Source organism: Lygodium microphyllum, chromosome 10 (genome assembly GCF_053477565.2).
Source record: "Lygodium microphyllum isolate KBCC chromosome 10, Lygodium_microphyllum_v1.1.10, whole genome shotgun sequence".
Lineage (NCBI taxonomy): Eukaryota > Viridiplantae > Streptophyta > Polypodiopsida > Schizaeales > Lygodiaceae > Lygodium > Lygodium microphyllum.
Window position 1 is genome coordinate 118,254,936 of NC_141144.1, and position 12,153 is coordinate 118,267,088.

General features: G+C 47.9%; 1 protein-coding gene across 2 annotated transcripts in view; it reads right to left on the reverse strand.

Moving 5' to 3' along the window:
• Window positions 1-3,325: 3,325 nt before the first annotated feature.
• LOC148030486 (uncharacterized) overlaps window positions 3,326-12,153 on the reverse strand; it is a 51,314-nt gene continuing 42,486 nt past the window's right edge. For both annotated transcript variants that reach the window (XM_087686819.1, XM_087686817.1), the window contains one exon: window positions 3,326-3,792. In XM_087686819.1, coding sequence (XP_087542945.1) covers window positions 3,717-3,792 — 76 coding nt within the window. In that variant the 3' untranslated portion in view covers window positions 3,326-3,716. The remainder of the gene's footprint in view (window positions 3,793-12,153) is intronic.

Genomic DNA, 12,153 nt, shown 5'->3' on the forward strand with positions numbered 1-12,153 from the left:
TCAACATCATTTCCGCTATCTATTTATAGAGAGATTTTGACTATTTGGAGTCATGGATTTTATTGATCAATGATGATTTGTCCGCTTACTCCTTGAGATACGACAACTTTATGACATGCTCCTCAAGAGTACAATTGCTCCAAGGCGTCGAGGCCCTTCCCAAAGGTAGACCTCAATACAATTACAAACCTAGTCCTCACAAGGGACTCTCACTACCATAGTTCAAACAAACATGGAGTACTGATTGATCGAGCCATTTTCCCCTTCATACACCTCTCCCACACAAAGAGGAACTTGGTCATGCAACATGACCTTTACTAGTTCTACCTACAACATACAAGGATTTCACCCAAGTAGCCCCTCCCCACAAAGAAGTCATACTACTACAAAGCGCACTTCATGAAGACTACCGCAAATGGCTTCATTGAGAGACCTAGATACCTACATGTATACATGCCACATGAGAGAGGAGTAGCCATTGGCCAGCTCAAGGTATCCTCCCACCAAGTTGAAATTGAGATCCGCAGGGCAACCTACATTCCCCAAGTGGACCAGATTTGCAGGCTATGCCAAGAGGGGGAGAGCAAGGAGCACTACATCTGCAGATGCATTGCCTATAGCACAATCCGAGTTAGGTACCCTTACTTCTTGGAGACCTCTCCCTCAAACTAGTCATGGAGTCCCCACACCAATGCCACCTGGGCTACTTCCTAGTCAAGATTCAAAGGCTCCCTACATCACTAATATAGGCTAACAGTACATAGAGAGGGGGGCGCTAATCATAGCTCACCGATTTCTTCCAGATTGTGACCACACACACATCACCCATACAAAGAGGGGTGACAATCCAAAAAACCAAGAGATCAAAGCAGCATGCTGCCCACAAATACCGAGGTACTAGATAGATACTACACCAAAGAGAGAAGGGAGATCCACTAGCGACATGAGCAGCAATTGATAGAGTTGAGAGCCCAATCCAAATGCTACCCTCATACTATTTCATCCTAGATATATGACATACTCTATCCCATGATCTTGGCTGGGTGGAACTAGATATAGGGATATCATTCAGTCACACAACTAGACATGTACTAACTCATCCTCCCATTGTATCCTTGTATGAGCACTAATTTGGTTTTGCACATCACCTTAGCTTCTTTTCACAATATATCATTGACCATCTTTGAGCACACCACACTTTGATATCTAGTGATGACCAATATTGTACATGTTTTTGTCTCATAGGCCAATTTCAATCTCAATAGACATTAATGTATCTTTCTTGGTTTCTCTCTCCCCACCACATAGGTGGGTCAATTGTAGTTTGAAATATGTGTGTCAAATAATGGTGTGAGACCTATGGAACCAACTTGAAAGCAACCGTTTGGAACTATAATGTTACATTAAGACTTGGTACATGTGAATTTGAGGAGACATTCGAAGGCAAACGTCATATTTTACTCGAAGACACGTTAAGGTCCACATAGCATGCTCCCATGAGTGATTGGATATAGATGACAATCAGTCGAGAGATGGAGACAATGAGGATGGTAATTGTGGTTTAAGTGTTGTGGTATGAGGTGAGGACCAAACTTTATACATTGCCATATGATACTTTCTCCTATGATGTCTCGATATGCCCCACACAAACAAAAATCACCATATACAACTCTCAATGAGGACATTTGGGGGTTCTCAAGAAAGGGTAATATCATTTTACTATGGGATTTTAATGCCAAGAATGCTTACCACCACATTTCTTTCTTTATATATCAAATGAGATGATACAAGAGCAAGATCTAGTAGAGCTAGGAATGGTGCAAGCCTCATATGATGTGGGGGAATACATAAAGCATTAAAGATACCTTATTGAGATAGGCACGACACATGGATTAGCCATACTCAATGGTCTAACTCGATATTCTCTAAGTGCATTCACATGCTACTCTCCTTCACATGATGCCAACATAGTGGATTATCTACTTACCCTCCTACACATATTATTTGTATCCAAAACCTCAGTCTCATTGCACTCCATTGGAGGAGTTGTTGATTACGCTTGCTTTTTATTTTTGTCTCTTGAGTTCACATTGGAGTAGATCCCCCATACAATTTACTCACACCCAAGATATTACTTTTCCAAAGAGACAACAAGAATATAATCAAGGGAGATCTTCAATTTGTTATATCATATTGATCCCTACACTCCATTACCTAAGCTCACAAACTAGTTCAAACACACTCACTAACCACACAATAAGCTCCCTTTGATTTGATGACTTCAAAGAGTTGGTATGATGATGAATGCTATGAGACGAGAGCTTGTATACAAAAATAGGTGGCTTTGGGATTTATGACTCATAGACAAGCACAACTATCTTCAAAGGCCTCATATTGTGAAAGAAAAAAGATTTTCTAGCTCAATTGGAAAGACTTGTACCAATTGGTTTGAGCTAAGATTCTAGGGAAGCCTAGTGAACACATTGATTATGAGAAACCACCAAGTGGCATTAGCTTTGAAGAGGCCTAGGACATCTCCCTTTCACGGAGGCAATGGGGATTCCAATTCCCCTAGGGCTATTCATTATTCGTGTGCTTTGCAAGTGCAATATAGAGAGGTTGATCAATTCTATTGTTTTTAATGAGGTTCAACCAAATGAATTATAAGTTGACCCTTATGGTTCTACAAAACTTTACTTCAATGACACTCCTGCAGTCAAATGGTTGGCATCTTTTATCAATAATAGCATCCCAACCATCATGAAAGGATGGAAGCTCAAGATGCTTTATGCATCATTGACATCTCTATTGGTTGATATAGCTATCAACTTTGGAATCCTCGAAATTCTGAGGCCATATGCTCTACCCAAACCTTCAACAATATTAAGATATGGTAACTAAAGACAAGCCATTCCAAGAGAGCCACCCAGCCTGAGGTATTGATCGTATAAAAAATGCTTTGGCTTTACTTTCCAGAACTACTGTTGGTGAAATCATTTTAGAACCTCCTCAAGGTCTTTAGATGAAGAAAGCCTTCAATGTTCATTAATTAGGATACATTTATAAACACCAACCTGTTGCCACATAGCCTTATCCAATATACCGTAAGTGCTTTGACCAAGTAATACCACAAACCCCATAATATATCTTGCACATGAAAAAGTAAAAACTTTTTAAGCATAAATCAGCCCTTCATTTTGATTACTAAATCAGCAAGAAACAAATTTAGATAAATGCTTTCATTGGCTAGAAACTGTGCTCAGAAGACGTTTGTAGAACTCCGGCTTTTCAGCTTTCAAGGACTCTGCTTTTGACAAGCATAATCAAACAGTAAAAATATCTATTTATTAGATATGGAAATGTCTTGAAAGGCGTTAACATGGAGATTTACACCTATACATTTATAAACTTGTATCTGTAGTATTCTGTACTTATGATGAATAATGTAAAAACATAACTCTGGAATATTCACCAGAAATCTTGCAAGGCAAGCTTGGTCATTCTTGAACTCCAAGAAAAAGTACTATGTAAAAACTACTTACCATTGAAGAAGAAACTAACCTTACAACCAGACTTTTGCTTCCAACTTTTAACTGAAGATATACATAGATCAAAAGGCAAACTGCTCTTTGCTTGAACCCTTTTTCTTTTCACAAGCTCGAATTAGATATGTTGAGCATGAATATACATGCATGGAATAAAGAAGCACATGCTAGTTAACGTTCAAGCTCTTCCTCTTGAAGGCCAAGAGCACGAACAAGTGTCTCTCCAGATTTTCCTGAAAACTTGAAACTATCCAACAAACCACAAAAGTTTTCAACAATTGGCATCCTCCCATCATAAATTAAGACAACAAAATTACCCATCTTATTCCATGAAGAGAGAGAGTATTCATTAAGACCCTAGAATTGGAGTGCCTTTGTCCGAAAGTTCCTTAGTGAACGTGCTTTGAAAGATATTTCACTACTAAATGTACTACTGAAATTATTTTGGACTTCAGATAAAATGTCATGATATCCAACTCTATCATAGAAAGTCCACATCATGGGTAGAACCTTATGTATGTTTCAGAACCACTTTCAGAAATATCATACATGGTAATTACTCACTTACAAGCAATATTAATTCAGCCACAGAAAGCACAAATCTTTTGAATCAATTAAGTGAACGTTATACAAGAAACTTTTATCAACCTCGTATAATTCTAATTATAACACAAGCATATACAAGCACGTGATCATGGAAAAAGCTCTATTCATCAAAAACATGTTTGTATGAAATCAACCATGGAAAGCTTGTTATGTAGCTACCATATCCAGAATGAGAAAATATCATGAAACATATTACATAAAAGATTGAAACATGATGTAGTGACTCCCTAAGAGTGTGGAACCTACTCTAGAGAGCATAAACACCATACTTGGTCCAAGTGAAATCTTCAATTCAATCTGACTTTGCAAAAAACATGCTCATGCCCGTCACGTTGCAAGCTCCCCCCCGTCACGTCTGATCGCGCCCGCCAAGATCGATCGTGCCGTTATGTCAGCTCGCCCCCCACGCCCTGACGGCTCACGACAGCCCGGCGCCCTGCCTATCCATCTTCCCCCCAGCCCCAGGGCCCAGCTTCGGGACTAGCTTCACTCCACGCTGCGCATCGGCACAGCGCAAATCGTGGAGGCGGTCCTAATGGGCCAAGGGATCTTCATGGTCAGGCTCAATTCAGCAAACGCAGCTCACGAGTTACTTGCCAGTTCACCATATGCGTCCACGAAGGGGGTCATATACATGGTCCCTTGGTATAGTGGCTTTACTGTGGAGGCATTTGCACTCCACAAAAGGTTTCTTCGACACCTAGTCACCCTTCTTTTCCCCAACCTGGCAATAGAGTATCACCAGTTGGTGGAAGACTTTGGAGGGCTCTTCGGCACTATCCTTCCCGCATCTTTCGCGGATGCAGTGACAGCAACAGGAGTCCCAAAGGTACGGGTGGCAATGAAAGAGGTCAGGAATATCCCACAGTTCCTAGACATTGAAGCAGGCGAGCACTCCTTTAGGCAGCAGGTCATTGTGACAAGGCAGTGCCTGTGCTGCCACGACTCTGGGCATCAAGCAGCAATTTGTATGCGTTTTGAAGCCAAGGCGGCTCTGCCAACAAGCCCGCACGTGGACGCTGACGGCTTCACACGGATCCAGAGGCGATAGAGAGGGAGACGACAAGGGAAGCGCAGCCAACTCCGCAGATCCAACCTTGACAGTAGTAGGGAGCAGGTGGGCGAGCGACGCCCCCTCGGCAAAACCCCCCCCCCCCCCCCCGTGCCCGCCCCACCCGGCGGGACCGCAGCCCCCCACATCCACCACCCGTGCCACAGACTATCTCACCTAAGATCCCATAGCCCCCACACCCACCTCCCCCCCATTGACCTTGGCCCACAGCCCCCCCTTTCTAGGGCCACCAAACCCCCCCCCCCCCCCCAACACCCGCCATGCACCTCCGTCCATCCCTCAATCCTCCTCCCCCCCACCACCTCCCCTACCGAGCACCCCCCCTGATCCGCACCTAGTACACGTGTTCCCCCCCAGATCCACCTCTCCTCCTCCCACAGGAGGTGATGAGCCACACACGCCTACATTCTCCTCGCACCAGCAGTCTTCTCCCTCCCATACAGCCACCAGCTCATCCGCCCCTGCAGCCCGTCACACTTTCCCGAGACAGGCACAGTTGTTGCCACAGGAGTTCTTCCGCAATGGTCCATGGTCCTACTTGAGAGTTGCGGAGTGCGGAGAGTTCCCACTACCTCTAGAGATGGGGATCTTTGTGGTTCATAAGTCAAGGAGGGGCAAGGTCCATTTACTAGCACCACTGGATGGACCAAACTACGCCTTTTTTCTTCAGTTCTCTCACTCAGGGGAGTGGACGACTACACATATAGAGGAAGAGTTGAAGAGTCAGGTGGCGGACCACATCTCCTAGTAGATGGGAGAAGAAGGACTAGCATTGTTTACATAGCAGTGGCCTGGTTGCATGATGGACATTAACTGGTGGGCTGGTGCCGAGGTCCCACACTTGAGCATTATCTTTCAAGCCCCTCCACAGTGGAGAGCTCTGAGGGATGTGATCGAGTGGCCCCTAGCACAAGCGGCTTGTTTCTACCACTGTACAAAGTCACGATTCTTAGCATGGTTGATAGATGCATTGATAGTACCACCTGGAGCATCTATCACCCCTATGGTCCGCCGGCCGAGGGCCACCATGGGGGACTGAAGTTCGCCCGGCGGCAAAGTGTACTTGCATGCCTCATAGCTTCTCCTCCTCATCAGTAGCCTCCACACTGACCAAATGCCTGTTTGGTCAGTCACAGGTTTCCCCATGAGCTTACACCTTCCATCCTGGAATGTGAATAGTCTCCACTACAATGGGGCACGTGGTTCCACGAAGTTGATTGTTTAGCAAGAGTTGCAGCCTGCCCTTGCCGGACAGATTGACATCTTACTTCTACAGGAGCACAAGCTCACCCCCACCCACGCCCAACGGGTTGGGAAGGTACTTTCGGGCAGCTCGCACACTTACTGGGAGCACGCCATAGGCGCCCATGGCAGGAGTGGAGGCGTATGCACCTCTATTGGCCCAAGTCTCACCGCCTGTGTACGAGACCACGGGACGATAGTGGCAAGGAGGGTTCTATGGATCAGATTGGATATTGGGCACTCGTGTCTTGGAGTCCTCAATGTCTATGCCCCTACGGAGGTTAGGGCACACAGCAGGTTCTGGGTGGAGATTGCGGATGGACTCCCAAAGGTGGACTCCTGGATCGTTGGAGGAGACTTCAACAACCTAGAGGCTTTGGAGGACCAACAAGGCACAGGCAGAAACTACCAGGGCATGGCTAGGGAGAAGCAGGAGGCATGGGAGGTCTTTCTGCTAGCAGTAGAAGCACGCGATGTCTGGAGAGACCCTGCCTTCCATAAGAGGAAGAGATCGTTGGACTTCTCTTGGGAATACAAACGGCCAAGTGGAGTCCTGCTGGAGTGGTTGGATAGGTTTTATGTGGGAGAGTGGGGAGGCTCTCGTAGAGGCCAGGTTGAGGAGTTGGCAGGCACCACGTTGTCCAATCATTGCCCGGTTCTCCTAACACTTGGTCCCCCAACATCCCCCCTAGACACACAATCCTGTCGGATCCCTAACTCGATCTATAGGAGGGAGGAGGTGGTGAGACAAGTAGAGTAGATTTGGACTAGAGAGTGGAACATGAGGGACTAGATAGCAGAGGAGGTTGCGGAGGTCCTAGCCGAGTCGAGCAGAATCTGCCAAGAGGCAGCCATACAGGCCAGGCAGCAGAGCTAGGAGGAGAAGAGAGCACTTTGGCAAGACCTTGTAGCCACGCAGAGACTACAGGAGGCACCAGGGGATTCCACCCTCCATGCACAGGAGATGCGCGTGCGAGTAGCCATTGTTGGCCTAGAAGACAGGCACTCGAAGTTCTCTTTTCGAACCTCAGCAGCCTTATGGGCGTGAAAGGGGGTCACGATGTGCAAGGAGTTCTTCCAGATGCACCAGCCTCGCACCGCAGAAGAGCAGATACGCAACCTTAAGAATCAGTATGGGAGAACTCATTCTAGCCCAGACGAGGTGATGGAGATTGCCACCGACTATTACACGCGCCTTTTCCAACAGGAGACAACTTCAATTAGAGGACAGAGATGTAGACAGCAGGTAGAGAAGCAACTAGAGGAGGCTTTCCATACACAAGATGGGCAAAAATGCCCAGGAGAGGATGGCCTCTCTAAGGCCTTCTTCACTACCTACTGGGAAGTGGTGAAGGATCCCCTCTACTGATAGCCTTCCAAGAGATTTTCACTTTATAACAGATGCCAGGGAGTCTTTTGGCAGGTCTTATCAGTCTTCTCCCCAAAGGGGAAGACTAGTTGGAGCTTTCCCAGTGGAGACCGATCACCGTATTGTCAATGGTCTATAAGGCACTGGCAAAGATGATTGGTAGGCGACTATGCCCCGTGCTTCCAGATATCATCCATGACACACAGACAAGCTTTGTCCAGGATAGGAGCATCCTAAACGATGTATTTACCTTCTTTGAGGCAACAGAGTGGGCTCAGCATAGTGGGCAGAGATTGGCCGTACTACTCTTGGATTTCGAAAAAGCTTATGATAGGGTGGACTGGGATTTCCTAGGGGGCACCATGGTGAGGTTGGGATTTCCCCACGTTTGGATTCGCAGGGTCTCCACCCATTACATATCAGCCACCAGCAAGGTTCTCATAGGCGGAAGGCGAGGGGAGGAGTTTTAGCTCGAGAGATCGGTTCGACAAGATTGCCCCTTGGCCCCATACCTGTTTCTACTCTTTGCAGAGGTGATGTCTCACTTCCTCAGGTCATGTGTGAGCAGATTACACGGCCTCCGACTTCCAGTGAGAGAGGAGATTGAGTTGTTAGACTCAGAGTATGCAGATGATACAGCAATCTACATAGAGGACAATGAGTTGATACTGGAGAGAGTGAGGCTGGCTCTTAACATGTTCTGTTCTACAGCGGGAGTGAAAATCAACTGGCGAAAGTCAGCTGGTTTCCTCACAGACCCAGACTCTAGCACGGAGTGGGGCGTCCACCTGGGATTAAGATGGGTGAGCAGAGGATAGACCGTCCGGTACCTAGGATTCCAAGTGGGACTCGACATCACTCCTACCCAGCAGTTTCTTCCTGTCCTTGATTCTATTCGCAGATAACTGACCTACTGAAGCACAGCTTGCCTGTCACTAGCCAGCCGAGCCCTAGTGGTTAACCAGGTCCTCCTAGCAACAGCCTGTACATCGCCTCGTGTTGGTGCTTCTCCTCATCATGCGTAGTGCAACTTTGCCGCCTAGTGCAAAATTTCCTTTGGTCACGGTCAAATGGTTCCAGGGATTCCAAGGCCAAGGTGGCATGGGCGACCATCATACGGCATCGGTCAGAGGGAGGGCTTGGGATCATAAACCCAAAGTATAAGAGTATGGCCCTCCTGGGCAAGCTAGTTGTCCGCGGCCTCACACCAAGCGGGCAGACTTGGAAGGTCTTATTGCGGGAGGGCCTCCAATACTGTAGACCGAGGCTTGGTGGTGAGTGGAGGCCGTCCCTGAGATGGATTTTCATGTCAGCCCAGATTACCTCCCCCAGATCATCTTTCCTACACAGCTTACTCCACGTGTGGCAAGGCCTCCGTAAGGCCCTAATCTAGAGCCCCCCAGGCTGCCAGGAGGAGATAGACCGTCAGCCGATGATCTGGAATCCCCAGGTCAAAGATCGAGTAGGGGCATAGATCGGCGAGCGCCCCCAGATCCAATGGGCTGGTTGGGAGGCCAGCCCGGCTCGTACCATCAAGACTTGGCGGGAGGTGCACAAGATGGTGGACGAGGAGGTGCTGCAGCGAGTATCAGGCTGCCAAAGAGGAGTGAAGTTGAGGAGAAGAAAGATAGGTGCAACAATACCTCTGGAGTGGCTTGCTCCCCCAATATGAGAGCCGATAGAGCCCGGGGAGGTATGGGCAGCTAGGTTTCACCAAAAAGCATCCCCTTATACGTGGCAGGTAGAGTGGGCGGCGCCCCGTAGGGGACTTTCTTCGCCGTTCAGGGGGGAGGGGGGGGGGGGGGGGGGGGGGGGGGGGCGTCCGGCCCTTGACAGAGGGCAACAGGATGAGGGGATAGCCGCCCTTTCCTGGAGGAGGATTCGGAAGATGGGCCTTCAAGAGAAGACATGGCGACTGAACCCCTATGTTTTATGGAAGGAGCTCAAGGAGTGGAGCCTTTCGATCTTGGAGGGCAGACCACTTGATGAGCTGGAGTGGGATCCAGGAGAGTGGCTATGGCCGGCCATTGCAGTTGCCAAGAAGCCATCCAAGTTCCTGGAGTACACTGCCAGGATTGGCAGACACGTACTGATGCACAAGGATATGGATTGGGCGCCAACACGTAGCAGGTACTGGGCAGAGCACAGCATCACGAAGCCTTTCCGACGGACCTTCTGGCACCGCCTATGGGATAGCTGGAGGCCAAGGAGAGTATCGTATTTCTTATGGTTGGTGGCACATGGAGGCTTGGCGGTGGGAAGTTGGCTTGCCAGATGTAGGAGGGAGATTGTAAGCGCTGCACATAGTAGCCTCTGGAAACCCCAAAGCATTGCCTTTGGTCATGTGAGGAGGCGCAGCTCATGTGGAGAGGAGCATGCCGCATCCTTCACCGTATAGCACCCAACCTTAGATGTATCTCATGGGGAGCTTTCTGTTGGCAAGCAGTCAGCCAGGGCCGTCGCCTTTTGTATGAGGCCGGGATGCGGGATACAATATTCATTATCGAGGCAAGGTCGTGCACAGTGGTCGGTTTGGAGGCTCTACCCATTCGCCATGTACTAGAGCCCAGAGCAGACCGCTCGGAGATATGGGAGATCATAGGGAGTCTTACTGGATGGCATATCTGGAAGGCGCGGTGTTAGGAAGCTTTCAGCGGAGAGAGACTTTCAGTACAAGTGACCTTAGCGGAGCTCTAGACCTCCATCATCCACTCCCTCCACGGCTGATGGGACTAGGTGCAGGGCGAGTCCAAGGCTCGTCAGGAGCTCCGTTGTCATTTCATGTGCACTTGGGACGGCCAAGACATGTTCTTCGTGATGCAGGGAAGGCAGCCCCAGTTGGCGATGCACCCCCCCCCCCCCAATATGGCTTCTTGCCCTCATCCCCCCCAGACCACCTTGAGAGGTTTGTATACATGATGTAGTTGTGACTTTGCATTAGCTCCAGCTAGTCTGTTGAGCATGAGCACCCCGTTGTAATCAGTTTTTTTTTTAGTAATATAATCAGCCACATTTTACTTGCAAAAAAAAAAAGTGAAAGCTTCAATAAGGGAATCTTAATGCAGCAGGGTTACCCACTATAACCTCACACTATTTGGCCTTTACATTTACAAGATCACAGACTATATATTCAGATCTGGAGGCCTTGGTGCAAACCTTGCTGGAGTCTTGATGCTGATCTTGCTATATGCTAATGATGTAGTACTCATCTCAGATTGCCTGAGGGTTTGCAGAAGTGTTTAGATGTGTTATAGACCATTTGCATAGACAAAGACCTCTCAATGAGCCTGAGAAAGACCAAGATCATTGTGTTCAATACTACACGAGCATAGGTACCACATTAGAACAGCAGTTTACCTTTGATAAGGGCCCCATAGAGTCTGTCAGAATATATGTACATATAGGCATAACCTTCTAAAGGACCAGAGTTCTCCATGCAAGAGGCAGCAGTCTAGGTTAGCACAAGGCTTGGCAACACTTGGGCCAATCAAGAGACCCTACAATCATGTACAGTTCAGGAGCCAAGCATCAAGCTATGGCTTCTCTATAGACAGATTTGGGAACCCAAGCCGTACCATACAAGCAGAGCCATTGGCAGCAAAGAATGCATAGCCAGCCGGGACAGGGACCTAATAATTATATATTTTCTAGATATAATTGAGACACCTTAGCCACAAGGGACGGGAGCCCAGGACATGGGGGACCCGACTTGGAACTCCAGACCGACCACCATGCTGAAACGTGGGCATTCCCACACATCTTTGGCCACAACAAAACGCATCCCGGGATGGGCAGGGACAGACCGGGACACCATAATGGTTGTGGGACATGACTAGGACACCATGGTAGGAGTGTGCCCATCACTTTCAACATTCATGGCACGTACTGTTCTCCCATACCTATCACCCGCGAGTTGACACTCCATCACTGTCCTGAATTGCCACTGCCTTTGTCATCTCTGCTACAATCCACCTATGCCAGCTCACGTACCCACACTCCCTGCAGTGACCAGTGGATTGTCGAATCTGACCTCTCAGCTGCAGTGACCAGTCACACATGTGAGTCGTGACACAGTCACACAGGAGCCAAGGCGCACACTGCAGTCCCCTTCAGAAGCAAAAATTGCAGATTTCAAGGCTGAATTAAAACATGCATTTGCTGTGTCAGATATGGGCTGTATTTGGGGATTCAGTTCACCCAAAATCAGCATGGTATCATCATGCCACAGTCACAGTATGTGGATAAGCTATTACATAGGTTTAATATGCAAGATTGCAAACCTATGTGCACTCCTATGGAGCCAGCTATCTATGCATGAT